At 41.5% G+C, this 17,365-nt stretch overlaps 1 protein-coding gene across 1 annotated transcript in view; it reads right to left on the bottom strand.

The window, feature by feature from the left end:
- Positions 1-2,012, bottom strand: part of SHISAL2A (shisa like 2A) — a 140,956-nt gene extending 138,944 nt beyond the window's left edge. Inside the window, exon 1 of the mRNA XM_063427202.1 lies at positions 1,667-2,012. Coding sequence (XP_063283272.1) covers positions 1,667-1,848 — 182 coding nt within the window. The 5' untranslated portion in view covers positions 1,849-2,012. The remainder of the gene's footprint in view (positions 1-1,666) is intronic.
- Positions 2,013-17,365: the final 15,353 nt, after the last annotated feature.

Genomic DNA, 17,365 nt, shown 5'->3' with positions numbered 1-17,365 from the left:
ATCTAATCAAGGAAACGTCCAATTCCCCAGCAGTTATAATTAATATTTTAGGAGTCTCAGTCCCCCAAACAACCCATGTGTAGTATGACATTCCCAAGCCATCAGCTATACAAGCTTTTTAATTGTTGGACATCGAACTTGCGAACACAATTCCCCAGCAGTTATAATTAATATTTTAGGAGTCTCGGTCCCCCAAACAACCCATGTGTAGTATGACATTTCCCAGCCATCAGCTATACAAGCTTTTTAATTGTTGGACAGCGAACTTGCAAACACAATTCCTATGGGCATAATTCCAGAGAGGGGCAAGTGCCCCCTTGCCATACCCAATGGCAGCCCATGAGCATTCTGTATTGGCATCATACAGTAGAGAGTATTGCATGTATTATATCTAACAGTTTAAAATGTGTTGACTGTAGAACAAACCCTCTGTTGACTATATCTGTTCTATGTGTACAGCAGTAACATGCAGTATGCTATTAGGATATTGATTTACCTGCAATCAATTCACAAACTTCCTCAAAACACATGTCCCTCACACACATGCTGATAAACTACTGTCTCGGTAATAATAAAGGTTCTCCACCAACCGGCTGATAAAGGACATGGGAATCAACTTTGGAGAACTATTGACCTGCATGTGGTACAAGGCATGGCGTTCAGGTATTGTTCTCTAATAAAGACCATTTTTATTGTGCCATAATGCACTATATATTAATATTATTTACTGACTGTGTACTTTCAGTGAGGAACACAGCAATAGGAAGTCACACACAATGGTGAGCTGTGTGATATGGGACAATATAGTGATGGAGGGGCTATGGATCCTGTGTGTAGCTGTATAGAGTCAATTCTGTCTGAATTTGTCTTTACATAGGCAGCTGTGTAGTACAGAGTTATATATAGATACACGTGCATGTCTGTCTAGTTATATATAGATGTGTTTGTGTGTGTTTGCATTGCCATAAATAGATGTATGGAACCATATCTAAATGTGTACATATTATGTGTGTGCATGTGTACATTTAGTATGTGTGTATATGTAGTGTGTTCATGTGTACATATAGTGTGTGTGCATGTGTACATATACTGTGTGTATAAATAGTGTACATAGTGTGTGTGTGTGTGTGTGTGTGTGTGTGTGTGTGTGTGTGTGTGTGTGTGTGTGTGTGTATAAATAGTGTACATATAGTGTGTGTGCATGTGTACATATACTGTGTGTATAAATAGTGTACATAGTGTGTGTGTGTGTGTGTGTGTGTATAAATAGTGTACATATAGTGTGTGTGCATGTGTACATATACTGTGTATATAAATAGTGTACATATAGTGTGTGTGCATGTGTACATACAATTTGTGTGTGTTTGTGTGTGTATATAAATAGTGTGTGCGCATGTATATGTCAGTCTATTTTTTTTTAACTGTATTTCTACCTGTGGTTACGCAATGAAAAAAATAAATATTGCATTTCATTTTGCCTTGTTGCCTGAGGGTAATGTGTGCAGTGGTAGTGTAAGTGCTCTGTACAGTGAGGAATATGCCAGCCCCCCTGAGATAACAAAGTGTTTACAAAGATATGACTTCAGCACTAATGGCTATGCAAATGTTGGCAGAAGAGCTTGCAATCTGTCACCAGCCACACTGTCACTAGTCCTTGGATTCTTACCTCAGCCACCACATATAGCTGTGTTCATAAGGGAAAAAGCTATTGGGGTCATCACAGCAGTACTTGATGTCCTTAAATCCACAGCAATAAATGGCCCCCAGGTCACTATCTGCCTTGGGACAGCTAAAAGCCCCAACCAACACCTTCTCTGCTGTGGTGTAGCTGGAGCACTCTGTACTCATAGTCCTGGCTCCTTCAGGTGGCAAACAACATGAAAAGACAGAGAGGGAGCAGATGTTGTGCTGGTCAATCCAGATAATCCTGTCCCATGAAGGAAACCAAAGTGCTGAGCTCCCAGAGCAAACATGAGACCCTCACTGTAACACAGTCACCATCCCTCTGCTAGCATCAGGACCACATATGCTCAGTTCCAGCTCAGCGCTGGTCCAGCAACTACACACTTACACTACACAGTGTGCTACTCTAGCGCCATCTAGTGGGTATGTTGATAACAGCTGAAGCAGAAATTCTCCTTATATAAATCATACAAACATATGACAGGGAAAAGATGGGTAATCATTAAAGTATGAATTGTCGAGAATTCAAAATGAATTTACATTTTTTGTCAGCAGTTTGGCTACATTTCCCTAAAATTGAATTCACTCGGAATTCACAACAAATTACACTTTAGTGGATAATGCTGATAAATGGACTCTACAAAGCAAGCATACAGTCATCTAAAATAAAACATGTTCTATGCAATTACTACCTACAATTAGGTTAAAAACAATAATAGAAGCATGAAATGTGTTTAGATACTTACAGAATGCAACATGTAAAACTGATACTGTATGTGATTTACTTTTATTATAACTTAAAATATTTTTTTTTTTTAAATCACATGTATTATAGTCTGTGTGTATTATATTGTAATTCATGCATTTCAGTAAATACCACTTTCTAGTGCACCCTGTGGATTGCTATCGCTCAGTGGGGGGTATACAGTTTAAATACTCTTTAGTAAGGAGACCTGCTCCTACCGAAACCATTCAGGTAATGAGTTACTGTACCTCCATTACGCCCAATATCACGTACAAGTGCCCGGTATCTCAAAAAATGCACAGATCACACAAACGCTCAAAGCAGGTCTACGTTCACGGCTACCTTTTCTAACCTTTGAAACGATGAACACTAAAATATATCGTTTTAAAAAAGCAAATAAACCCCATGCCACACACCACAGTCGCAAGAAATTTGAATGCTCCTTTAGGATATATATTGGGGTATATATCGCAGCATGGTCAGTGACGATCGCTAGGTATCTCGGGCCAGTAGGCCATTGTTATCTGCAACCACAATCCAGCTTTTATGTTTTCATGCTTTTCTATGTTATTACCAGTATTATCAATTTTATTCTTATTATTTTGTTTTGTTTTGTATTGTTTTACATTCTGTACGGAATTCATTACATACTTTGCATGTCTTCAGAAATTTCTCTGGACCAACTAATACAATGAGTCTCTTGTCATATATGCTAATACGATACCACACATAATTTAGTTGTACTCCATCATAGGTATTGGTTATGCTAATTTTATTTATACATGGTTTTTATTATTATTATTGCCATTTATATAGCGCCAACAGATTCCGTAGCGCTTTACAATATTATTAGAGGGGGGATTTAACTATAAATAGGACAATTACAAGAAAACTTACAGGGACGATAGGTTGGAGAGGACCCTGCTCAAACGAGCTTACATTCTATAGGAGGTGGGGTGTAAAACACAATAGGACAGGAATTTGCAATCAAATAAGGTGGGCTGCCTTTTAGGAGAGGGCAAGAGACAGATATGTGAGGTAGAGGTTAGTCTGGGAGGCCATAAGCTTTCCTAAAGAGATGGGTTTTAAGGCACTTCTTAAAAGATGCAAGACTAGGGTTATCCCAGGAAATAAGCCCTCTTGTTAATGGTAGGTATATATGAAACTGAAATATATACCCAAACATTGACGTATGTACAACTCTTCTCTTGTAATTGAAGACTGTGTATTTTTACTGCTACAATGTTATTTTATTTGAATATAAAACAATAAACTTCAATTATAAAAAAAAAAAATGCACTCAAAAATTGTATATGAACTCAACAAATTAGCAAGGAGAAAAAAAGATTAACATGTAAATGTAATCTTTTATTTTCAGTAACAATAGAGAATGAGCACTCCCGAAAATGTTTGACTCCTCGTCATTCCAGTTTATTTTTCTTTTACTCCCTTATTTTTTATTATTATTTTTCATTTATTGGCTTTGGTTGCCCACTGCAGACCCTTATGTTTGTCACCGCAGTGCAGCTTCCCTCAAGGCTCATCTCTCACAAGGCCAATCACTAGCCTGCCCATCCCGATGTGCCACTCATTAAAAATATAAAAACTCGACTCACGGGTTACTTTTCCTGGACAAGATGTATTGTTGTCGATACCTGTATTTTTATTTTGTATTTTCATGTCTTACTTTATATTACTTGAGAATGTTTCCTCGCACTCGTGAGTTGACTCTAAATAAAGATTTATTTTTAAAACAAACCAAAACAATAAAGAATGATGATTGTTTTCCTTTAACAATCTGACTGATTCCAAGTTGGAATTCTAACATAAAGGTATCCAAATGACCCAAGGCAGTGGTCTCCATGGATTAATATAGGCTGTAGAATGGTCTGTACAAAGCCATCCACTGACTTTAATCAGAAACTGGCAAAGTACCAGCAGTCTGATCAGTTAAACTTCCATCCAGGAAGGACTGCTCCCATTAAATATGATCATATTGTGGGCATATCCTGGACCAATAGCGGCACAGCCATAAAACGAATGATGAATTGAGATGCAATACTTACTAAAATGACAAACTGCCTCTGGAAGCTACCTCTAGGACTTTTCTTCTGGAGTAGGTACGCACATCTATTCTATATCTTCAGTTAGCGTTGTGTAAACCTTGCCATGTCTGAATTGTGCAACAGTGGAAACATATTCTCCAGAATCACGAATCTATCTTCCACATCTAATAAACCGACTGACAATTCTGGGTTTGGCAGATGAAAGGAAAACTCAACCTAACTGATTGAGGAGGGAATATGGTATCGGGCCAGTTTCATGGTCAGACCGCATGATTCAGAGGGGACGTACACTGCTCCCCTATAATTCCTTATATTTAGATTCAGAGGCGCATGCATCGGTCACATTGCATCCACCAGTGCATGCTGGGAGGTTGCAGATTAACTCGTTAGGCAAAAGAGAATTGTTATAAACTGCAAGTCAAAAGAGGCATGGCTGTGTAATTTACATAACTTGTCTCTGACATAACAAAATGTGCTTAAACGGACACTCCAAGTATCATATCCATTAAAGACCGCTGCAGTGGTTATAGTGCCAGGAGTACTTTGGCGCATGTTGCACGGAAGGAGTGCAAGCTGTTTTACAATAGATGCCATTTCCATGGGTCCCACTGGGCACCGAGCCACAATTAATGGTGACTTAGCCACATCTGGCTTCTCCAGAGCTGCTGAAGCCAGATGTTGAGCCTGCAGTTCGTTTATTGGCTAACAGCTCTCAGCCAGAGAAGGAACGTCTGTTCACATAATATCCACAGAATTAACATAAGCCAGCCCAGAATTCTGGCTCTAGACTGGTTAATGCAAGCTGCCGGAAGTAGAATGATTGTTTTATAAATATCATGTATCAAAACTATATGATTGAACTGTTTTTTTTTTTTTACAAATTTTAACCCTTTGGCTGCTGACCACTTGTGTCTGTGGACAAATACAGTGGATTCCTATCGGTTTATCTACAAATGCAGGTGAATTTATTATACAACTTTGCCTTCTAACGGATTTGTGACAGTGATTTCAGCTGCATTTCAGTGTTTGATAAATATGTAATTCCTTCATTTTGTATTGCCTGTAGTAAATATAAAAGTTGCAAATCCGGTTTGGCTATTTTTTTTTTTTTTTTTTTTTTTTTTTTTTTTTTAATTCTTTATTTTTGTTGTGCTTGAAGATTACATACGCGCTTGCTCTGCCCCAACAGCGGTAGCAAGAGAATCAGTATACATTGTTTAACAATACAGGGCAGTTAATAAATCAGCACATTTTGTTTTTGTAGCAGTAAAATTTGATAACACAGACGCTTGAAAACTATTACACTTGACAAGGAATTCTAAGCAAATATTTAGCATGGTCAGCGTGAGAACAGAAAAGTATTTTGAGAGTACATGGCATTGACGTTAGGTCTTATATTGCTCTAGCAGTATTCGTGGGTGCAGGGTTAAATATAACGCACGAAACCTAGGCGCTAGGCGGAGAACTATGTACATAATAAAAAACTTAGGTTAGACGTTTCCTGTTTTGTTAGATAGCAGACATACAAATAGCTTAGGTAAGTTATAGTAGGCTGCAAGGCTTAGGTTATATGCTAGGCGAACAAATTTTAAGTATGACAAACTTTACCGGTATATAATTCACAAGCTTAGACCACCCAGAGGCCCCCCCAAGCAAGCCATGAGTAAAAAACATAAGATTAGAGATTAGAATTGACACATAAGCTGTTTCGTTGTCCAGATGTACTGCTTGGGAGTCCTGTCAAATAGCATTTCCCGATAGAGCCCTGGAGTCAACCTCTGTCTCGCAGGGGCCGTGTACAGACCTTCCATAGACATCCCAGCATGGGGCTTAGTGGTGTACTCGGTGACGTCGGGTTGCTGTGTGGCATTCAGGTAAGTCCTGTGTGGGTAGTGGGGGTCCCCTCCGTGGTCTCATGATTCTGCAGTTCTTGCAACTCATGGTGGGCCTCGGCCTATAGCTTCGGTCCCCATTGTAACAGGAGCCTCTGTCTCCACTTGTAGCCGCTGGAATTACTGTGGATGCCTCTAAGAGGGGAAGGGTGGGCCTCAGGAGCGTGATGGTGCTTTCCGCAGACACAGAGGAGTTTTTCCACCAGATATATATGCTGCAAGCAGCACCTTGTTTAGCCCAGTGTAATGAGCCGACACATCCCTGAAGCAGGTTGCTGTGGTGGTCAGATTGCACTGGATGGTTTTCTCTGTGTGCGAGTTCCGTCCTGTGGGTAGTTCGCACATGTGGCTGGCGTGCGGCGGCCATCTTGGGAGGGTGCTGCCGGTGAGTGTTCCCCAGCAGGGCGATAGTTTGCCACCCAGCTTGGCGTAAGAGCAGTTGCTTGTGTGGACCGGGATGACCCCCCCGGTCCAGAGGGGGGGGGGGAGGCCGGGCACCAACCGGAGACCCAGGAGAGCGGCCGTCTCTTCCCGGCTCAAGCTCCAGCACACCTCGGGCCTTCGTCGGGTTACTGTGGGTGCCGGACAGGATCTTGTGGGGTATCTCCTCGTACCCCAGGGTCTGGGGCTCAGATTAGTCTCCTTTACCGGTTGCTAGCATGGTTTCGCCCCCAGTTTGCTCCGATTTTCCGTCCCCGAAGCGGGAGCTCAGACAGGACATGTCTGATCCCGTTGGCGGTCCGGCCCCGCCCCCCCGGTTTGGCTATTTTAACAAAATTTTGTTGATTTGGATCGAAATTGCAATTTAGTAAATAACCCCATTAGTGTTTTGTGAAACCTCATAATCTAAGGCAGGCTTCCCCAAACTCCGGCCCTCCAGATGTGGCTGAATTACAACTCCCATGATTCTATGAATGAATTAGATAGGCTGAGAATCATAGGTTTTGTAGTTCAGCAACATCTGGAGGGCCGGAGTTTGGGGAAGCCTGATCTAAGGTATAAAACAAACCGCCTGAAGCCGAATGCAAGGTCTTGGCTTGTACTTCCATACAAACCGTGCTATTATTCTTTTAATTTATAATTAAAGTAGATTTCACTGGCAATGCCAAGCTCTTGTAGCGGATATATATTTCCCAATTTAAAGCCGGCTTCCAGTGAATCACATGTGCAATGTGCATCACACGCGCGCAATATCGATTGTAAACTTTGTGTGGCATTGAAGAAATAAAAGGAAATAAAATTAAATGAGTTTAAAAAGAAAAAAAGGTCTAATTAAGCTCAAGCCATCTTGTAAGTGATATCGCAATTCTGCAAGCGTTTGGAAGTTTTCCTGGAATTTGTTCTGCTTTGTAAAATTGCTTTGTGCTCCGGCTGACGATGGAAGGACAGTACACGGGGATAGTTGTCTTTCAGCTGCTGTCTCGCGTAAGATTGACTTGCCTTTTATTGAAGAGTCTTGAGTGATCCTGGGAAGCAAAAAGGCACTAAAGATACGTCTCCAAGCTACAAGGCAACAGAAGCATGCAGAAGGTTTTCAGCCATTGATTTTCTTTCTCTCTAAGCTGCAATTAGAGGCAACATCAACATCATGGCAACGTGACATTCTTTCCTTCCCTATATATAGATCCTTTAATGATATTCCACAAAATTAAGGTTTTAAAGGTGTCTGTCCTTCTTACTTTACTCAATAAAAACAATTTTTAACTAAATGTAGCAATATGAACTTTATTCCTGCTACTTGTGAATGCCCATACCTTCTCCAGAAGTTATTTGAATTATTATGGAAATGGGGTCCACAGACACTGGCTGAACTTGACACTAGAGACATTTATAGACTAGATTTCCTGTGATGTTCCGCCAAACCAAATCTCTCCTAGCATCATGGGAAATGAAGTCCGTAGTGTTGTGAAATCTGATCCACAAACAATGGCTGCCTCGTTAAGGCTATCTTTAATACTGATTAGACCCTGGATAAGCATTTGCTTGGGTCTCCTGGATCCTGCCCTTTCTCCCCCCTGCTCCCTTCACCCAAATGCTGTGGCAGAACTAAAGTAGAAAGGGCCTTGGTGCAAAACTTTTTACACACAGATACATATACTGACAATATACAGATACACACACTGACATCATACAGCTACACAGACAAACACATTGACAACATACAGATACACAAACACATATACTGACAGGCATACTGACACACACACAGACATATACACTGACAGACAAATGCAGAGACATACTGATACACATACTCAGACACATGCACAGACATATTGACACGCACACAAACACATATACTGGCAGACATACTGACACACACACATACACATACACTGACAGACATACTGACACACAGACATCTGCAGATTATCAGGGGCATTTCATACAGATCGGTTTATGAAATGCTCACATTGACTTCATTGAGATTTAACTGAAATTCCAATGCACTTAAATGATATGGGACAAATGAGTGACTACATTGTTTATTAGTAAAGCCTAAAAACAGGCAAAATTGGCAAAAAACAATGAACTGGGGGTCTTTCTTTGGATACATTTGGATAAAACTTACGCGGCCTAGTTTTGTCAGTGAGGGTCAGGTATGATGTATCCTCTGTAGACATGAGTGGACAAGCATCGGGAAAGTGCAGATTACTTCTACTGCACCACGCTCCAAGCAGCAATGCCATCATCAGGGGTCATGATATGCAAATACCCCCAAAGTTAACAGATCCGCTTTATTTTTAATTAGTATTTCAATGCTGAAGCTGTGTGTGAAGCATCGATGCAAAATTCAAAGAAAAGGAGTTCATGTGAAAATAATCTATTAATTAAGGAAAACAGATAGACATACAGACAGATAGATAACAGATAGATAGATAGATAGATAGAGACGGACGGATAGACAAGATCAAGCACACTCATGTTCATCAAACAGCAGTTTTAACACTAATGGGGATTTAGTTACAGTATATGATCATACATTGAATAAGTCTGCCACCACGTCGATGTACCCCATTCTTGGCAGGTCCTACTCTAACTGCCTAATGCTGTTTCTTATGAGATTAACCCACTTACTTGGGAATCCATCCACCTGGGGCTCTCTACAGGGCAAGGTTAGACAGTCCGGGAGAAGGCATTTCCCAAGGTGGTCATACTAAATCTTCCTGTAATGTAACAGCTCAGTCATTGATTCTTTCCACGTTGGTTTAATTTATGGATTTGTACTTAAATGTCAAACTTGAATAAGGAATATCAGCGCCTCCCAGATTGAATAATGAAAGTTCATTATACATTCGCAGTGTTTTCAGCTTTTGATGAAGCATTCGAGAGGTGTGAAATATATCAAGTTTTATAGATCAGTTCCGCTGCCCCTTCCCCCACCGTTCTCATTATTTTCTTCCATTTGAATATTTGTTTATTTTGACATCTTTCGATTAAATGTTCATTTTCCGGGTTGGAAATTGTAACGACACTTTTTAATGTTTTCGACATTACTTGGGCCCCATTATTGTAGCTCAGCACTTTGGAGGAAACGTTTAATGTCATTAGCAAAGACTCTCACAGATAATAACAGAGCTATTTACAAAAACCCACTGACATGTACAGAATTCCAAATGGCAAAATATGCAACGTAACAAAGTCACGCTGTGGCTAGAGGCAGGGATAAGCAACCTTTGGCACTTCCAATGTTTTGGACTATGTCTCCCCTGAGGCTCTAAGAGCATTATGTGAGATGTAGTCCACAACACGTAGCGTGCTGAAGGTTGCCTACCTCAGGGCTAGAGCTTAGTAGGATAAATAGTTAAGATAAACTGTTAGTCTTAATTTTGCCATTTGGATTTAAAGGAATACTACAACATTAGCAAATGTATTCGCTACAGTATTCTAGTGATGAGGTACATGACCGCCCTTACTTCCCCCCCCCCCCCCCCCTTCACCAAATGAAATAAAAAGAAGTGTTTTATTTATCTTTACTCCCCCAGCATGCCAGTCTCCATGCGGTCACCCTACCTGAGCTCATCAATCTTCATTATCTTAGCCAATCCAATGCATTGGGAGCCTAGTGCGCATGCTTAGCAAGTCGCCATGATGCAACAATCAGCATCTCGTCATAGAGAATCATTGAATCATAGCAGCTCTACAGGGAGCATTCAGGAACCTGCAGGGGCAGGCTACGTTCCCTAGAACCACTACATTAAGCTATAATGTCCCTTTAATTCCTAAAAAATGTGTTGTTTACTAAATAACCTTACGTAAGAGCCAACAGAACTGGCCTACGTGGATTTATTCACTGAGCACTGAATTTAATTTAAAACTGAAAACGTTATGTAAAAATAATAGGGCTGGAGTAGCCACAGCGTGGCTTTTTAAGCCAGAATTTGTGAGCGTGGTTTTCAATATACCACAAATCATTGTTTACGGAATATACTCTTCAATGTTTGGATACTTTGTACCCGAGTGTATAAACTGTATTACATTGCTTGAAATTTCAGCCGTACATTTAGAATTGGAAGTAGAGAGTAGAAACAGAGAGGAAGATAGGATAGCAACACAATACAGAAGACACCGAGGAGATTTCTGAATGTGTGAATATAGAGGGTCAGGTAATGTCTTAAAAGTGGTTTAATCACCGTAAAAATTGAGTGGAATCAGCAGGAAGTGTCAATGGCAAGTCTCCTAATAGCTCTGATTTTGGTGGGACAGTCCCGTTTTCAGGATCCTGCCCCGCTGTACCAACTTTGGCCTCAATTTAATAAGCTTAGATTTAAAAAACAAACAAACAAAAAAACTTTACAAATGATTTACCTACAGAGCTTACTATCAAAGTCTACGGGGATTTTTGTAGATAACTAATTTAGGAAGTTTTACCAACAGTGAATAATTTGGCATTCAATTAAATTGAGACCTTTGTTCCCTGATGTTCTGTTTTTAGGGACACTAGGGAACTGTCCCAAATAGTGTAACATGAGCACATCAGTAGGCATGCTTGTGCTAGTGATATGTTACGCTTGAATGCAGCCTAGAGTGCCCTTATACCAATCTAAACTGATAATTCTTCGAATGGACCTTCTTTCCTGGTGGATCCACACTTTTTGGCAGGCCAGTGAAGTTATTAGCTTTACTGGCCCACCCTCTTTTACCCCTCCCAACGGCATCTCGTTTCATGGGACGACGATGATGGGAGGGTATGCGATGGTGATTACTCCAGGACTTGGTAATGTTAGGCGTCCGCACTGTAAAGGTGGATTGCCTACATATTATATATCATAGGAGTGCCCTTCTTTGTCCCTCCAGCAGTTTATGAACTACGTTTCCCATAATCCCCTGCTAGACAGATTTCAAAATGCGATACAAGTTGGGACTGTCCTGGTAAAATCAGAACTGTTGGCACCTATGTTATCTATAAATTTGCATAGTGCATATAAATATTGCTTTGCAGCATTACATTTTTATTACACCCACACAAAACTGTATATTGCTATAGTGTCACCAGACACTATATATATATACACACACACACACACACACAATATAGTGCCGGTTTCACGCCATAGTAAATTATTGCTGTGTAAAGTCCAGTAAGTTATGTGGGTGTTTAGAGCTTCTCTGGGGCACACCGTTTCATTTTATCATTATAAATCTAGGTCTCTCTCTCTCCACACACAGCTTGCTAGGCACAACTCCGTGGCATCTCAGTAATTACTTTTAGATGAGTTTTCTCTGTGTAATCCTTTAAACGCCAGCAGGACTGCCAGATGCAGGCTGGTTCCGTTTGCCACAATTTAACTGAATGAGTAAAGAGTTAATAGTTTTATACCCCATGGTCTGAGATTCACTTCAGCTGCCTTAATTGTTTGTTTGTTTCTTTTTGTCTGATAAATAAGAAGATTGAGATTCTAGCCATTGTTTGCAGGCTCTGCTTGTTATAGTGTTGTTAGCGATGATGGCTAAATTATATGTACAGGGGACCTTGTGTACTGAAACTGCACTCTTTATTTTCAGACCAAATTTATTTTCCCTACTTATCCAGGTGGAACCCCAAGATACATAGGAGGATGTTGAATGTGCATGGTGCATAACCTTATCACACCTTATCACTCTGCTTAAAATCACTGTACAGTGCTCTGTTACTCAAAGGTCTAGAATCTTAGCCTACTCTATATTTAAAAGAAGAAAAACAACCACAACAAGAGGACATAGTCTTAAATTAGAGGGGCAAAGGTTTAAAAATAATATCAGGAAGTATTACTTTACTGAGAGGGTAGTGGATGCATGGAATAGCCTTCCAGCTGAAGCGGTAGAGGTTAACACAGTAAAGGAGTTTAAGCATGCGTGGGATAGGCATAAGGCTATCCTAACTATAAGATAAGGCCAGGGACTAATGAAAGTATTTTGAAAATTGGGCAGACTAGATGGGCCGAATGGTTCTTATCTGCCGTCACACTCTATGTTTCTATGTTAACTCTATGCTTGTTCTTTGGAACTTTCCTTTAACTCCTGTACATTCATAGCCGTTGCTTTGTCCCCTACAGGAACAGATATCCTGGACTCCCCTGCTTTCTGACACTGGCTCCAGATCCACCAAAGCCGTTCTGTTTTGTTCTGGATTTTCTCTCTTCCTGTTACTTGGGTAAGCTTTTGTGCTATAGTTCCCAGGCTCGGACCCATTACAACTATTCCCAGGATGTGATCATTCTAAAGGGCAGGGCCGGTGCATCCATAAGGAGGCACAAGAGACTGCCTTAGGGCGCACCGGCCTGTACCGTGGCCGAGCAGAGCAGTGGTACAGGAACTTCTGTTACCTGTACCCAGCCGGACTTAAAGGAAGTGCTCACTGAGAAAGCACTTCCTGTCATTCAGGCAGGGTACAGGAAATAGAAGTTCCTGTACCGCGGTCTGCCCTACCCGGCCACACTACCAGAAAGTTAGGAGACACACCGGACGGGGGGAATGAACACTAGGGGACAGGGAGGAGAGGGAAGAACACTATGGGACAGGGGGAAGAACACTATGGAACAGGGGAGGGGGGGAACAATATGGCACATGGGAGGGGGAGAACACTATGGGACAGGGGAGGGGGGGAACACTATGGGACAGGGGAGGGGGGAAGAAAACTATGGGACGGGGGGAAAGAACACAATGGGACAGGGGAGGGGGAGAACACTATGGGACAGGGGAGGGGGAGAACACTATGGGACAGGGGAGGGGGTGAAGAAAACTATGGGAGAGGGGAGGGGGGGGAAGAAAACTATGGGACGGGGGAAAAGAACAATATGGGACAGGGGATGGGGAGGAAAGAACACTATGGAACAGGGGAGGGGGGAAAGAAAACTATGGGACAGGGGAGGGGGGCGGAAAGAACACTAAAAAAGAGGGAGGGGTGAGGAACACTAGGGAGGAGAGAGAAGAAAATTAAGGGGGGCACTTAGGTACAGGGGAGGGAAGGGAAAAGGAACACTGTGGTACGGGGAACCACTAAAAGAGAAGGGAGAGAAACACTAAGGGGGGTACATTAAGGAGAATGGGGGGCACTAAAAGACAGGTAAGGGGGGAAGAGGAACACTAAGGGACGGGAGGGAGAGGAAAACTAAGGGACAGGGAAGGGAAGGGAGAGGAACACCAAGGGACAGGGAAGGGAGGGGAGTGGAACACTAAAGGATAGGGAAGGTAGGAGAGAGGAACACTAATGGACAGGTAGGGTAGAGGACCACGAATGGACAGGTAGACAGGAAGGGGAGAGGAGAGGATCATTATTGGACATGGAGGGGAGGAGAGAGGAACATTAAGGGTTTGAAGAGGAGAGTGGCACAGAGGGGTGGGGGGGCATGAGTGGGGAGAAAGACACACAGAGGGACATGAGGGGGGAGAAAGACACACAGGTGGGCCTGGGGTGAGAAAGTTCACAGAGGGGCTGAGGATGAAAGCGACACACAGAAGGGCATAGGGGTGAAAATACAAAGGGGCAGGGCGTGAAAGAGACACAGAGGGGCTGGAGAAGAGGAAAAAGAGACACAGAGGGGCTGTGGGGAGATAAGACAGGTTGGTGGTGAAAGAGAAACACACAAAGGGGGGTTGTAAGAGATACACAAGGGAGGTGTAAGACACACAATGGGGAAAATAGAAGATACGGTATACTAAAGGGGGTAAGACATTTAAAAAAAGGAGATAAGAAACAAAAGGCAGGTTAAGAGGCACACAGGTGATGATACTTTGGGGGGGGGGGGTGTAGCCAAAATCATCTTCGCCTGTGTACCCAAAAATCCTTGCACCGGCCCTGCTCAAGGGTGTCCTCATTCCTGGATGTGAATTGCAGCTCTGGAACACCAGACTCCAGGTTCAGACACCCCATTTTCTCTATAACTTTCATTTGATAAATAATATTCACATTTGAATGACATTCAATGATATGAGTAGGTGAAGTCTTCCACGCAAAACACTGCTCTGCGGAGTATTGAATACTGTCCTCTGCTATTGAGGAGCTTTAGAAAACCTTCTTTGGGAGTGTTCTAATGGAGTGATTGATGGCAGCTCACCTATGTTTATGGTGTTATGAGCTATGCTCCTAATAAATTGTCTACATTTTTTTTAACCTTGCATTTTTGTTTCAGTCCCTTTAGCATTAACAAAGCTAATGATCAGAACTTTATCCAAAAATAAAGTTCCAGGGCCACAGATCAGGTTGGGTATAATAAATAAATATACAAAAATTTGTCCTGCGCTCTAACTCCCACTACTCCTGGGTGGCAGTAACGTCCACAGTACACATGCCCCAATACATACAATAAAAAACAAAGAAAATAGTTATTTGCACACTGTCCCAAATCCCTATGCACATTTATATAACTGAAGGTTTTTAGTATCACTCCAGCCCCCTCTTGAGTGTAAGCTCACCTGCCATGTCAAGCCAAAACTCTTAGGTGGGTCCTACACTAATAATTCAACTTGCTTCTTTCAGCTTCAGGTAAAAAAAAATCTGAGACAAAGAGGGGTATTTGTCTAAACCCCTACATTATTATGAACCATTAATAGGGAACACATGGGTGGGCGGTAGCATTGGAGCATGGCTGTGTTATACAAAAGCATACACAAAAATGTGTCCTGCGCTCCAACTCCCACTACTCTTGGGCTGCAGTACTGACCACAGTACACATCAGCCCCAACACATACAACAAAAACCAAAGAAAATAGTTACTTGTGCACTATCCCAAATCCCTATGCATATTTAAATAACTGGAGGGTTAATGCGCAAGTAACTATTTTTTTCGGTTTTTATTGTGGGTATAAAATATCCTGTCCTACTGTCCCACATATGGTTGAACAGTCCTGATTTTGGATCCATTCCCTATTGACTCCATAGAAAAATCTGCACAAAGAGCTGTGGGGGCATCTTTTTAAATTGAATTGAGCAGCATGAACCAATTGACGGGTGGTAGCAGCATGTGTTGGAGACCCTGGGCAATTCAGGAAGCCATCTGCCAGGAGAAGGAAATGGTCTCCAGATTAGATTGTAAGCTCACAGACTGTTTTACATTGTAATTGCTAAACATGTTACATTAAAGCTTACTCCATCTGTGCATCTGTCTAATCATAGAGCTCTCAACTCGTAACACTACTGTGACCAATTGTGAAAATTTTCTAACACCCTCACGATAAGCACAATATAAGAAATATTAAATGCATATACAGTGGTACCAACAATTCGGAAGTCGAACTAAAATGTCACGTAAAAAATATCTTGGTACGCGAACGATCCTCGGTACTTAAACACATCACGCAGCATTCACAGAGGGACACAAGTGTGGGGAAGCATGGGGAGATGAGGAAATATGGACTATGTAAAGGAATAAAGGGGAATATAGGGAGAAGAAAACCAGAGGGCAGACTGACACGAATAAAAGGTGAAGGGATATGGACAGAATTATTATGCAAGGAGAAAGAGGAGAAGGATACCAGAGGACAAAGGGACACGAGTAAGGGAAGAGGGACATAAGGATACAAGCAGAGGAAAAAGTGGTATTATATATTTTGAACCTGATACAGCTATTGTATATGCCATTGTATGTAATGCCAGAAGAACAGTTACCTAACCCCATCCATGTCATTTTGGGGGTCTGGAACGGGTTAAACAAATTTACATTAATTCCTATGGGAAACGTTGATTCGGTTCTTGAACAAATCGGAACTCGAACGGATTAAATTCGAGTTCCGAGGTTCCACTGTATTTTATTCTATATATTTTCTTGGGATCTTGGAGACACAGTGTATACATTGTATCAATATCTATGAGAAGGTGAACATCCTAACTCATACTATATCTTCTGCTCGTGTCTGTGAGACGTCTTGCTCCCCAATCAATATTTCCAAACATCCTCCATCACCTTTTTAAGCTAATTTCGAGAACTGATTCATTAAATATTTATAACTGAACTTCTTACCCTGCATTTAAAATCCCTGACATGGATCTTTTTTTATTTTTATTAAAGTATTTCTGTAAATCTTCGTATTTAACCAACTGATGTGCTTGTTTTCTCTTGCATTTTATTGACGTTACTATATTTATTGACGTGTTCACAGCTAGGCAATGTATCAATGGGGGTTTTGGTTTCTTACATCCTGCAGGGCTGCTGGTTAGCCCTTCATTACTTATTAATGGTGGCAGTACCTCTCTTGACTTGGACCCAATTGCCTCACCCCACTCTTTTCCACACTAATTCTTTTTTTAGTTACAATATTGTTTACTGGTTAGTTTGTATGTGTACATTCGTAGCTCCACGGCATTAACACTTACAGTCATATACCTTTAGAATGAGTAAATAAAATGATTTTGTGTTTTTCTAAATTGCTTTCTAAGTTTACAAAATCGTTATCAGTAGGTTGTGATGTCAGCTTCAATGGCGGGCTAGATGTGCCACGACCCCTGCTCACACCTCCAGTCACATCCAAAACACAGAAAAGTGTCCCTTATTGGCCAATTG

The sequence above is a fragment of the Pelobates fuscus genome, chromosome 7 (genome assembly GCF_036172605.1).
Source record: "Pelobates fuscus isolate aPelFus1 chromosome 7, aPelFus1.pri, whole genome shotgun sequence".
NCBI classification, from domain to species: domain Eukaryota; kingdom Metazoa; phylum Chordata; class Amphibia; order Anura; family Pelobatidae; genus Pelobates; species Pelobates fuscus.
Note: the sequence above shows the minus strand (reverse complement) of the source record. Positions and strands in the feature narration are given on the sequence as shown.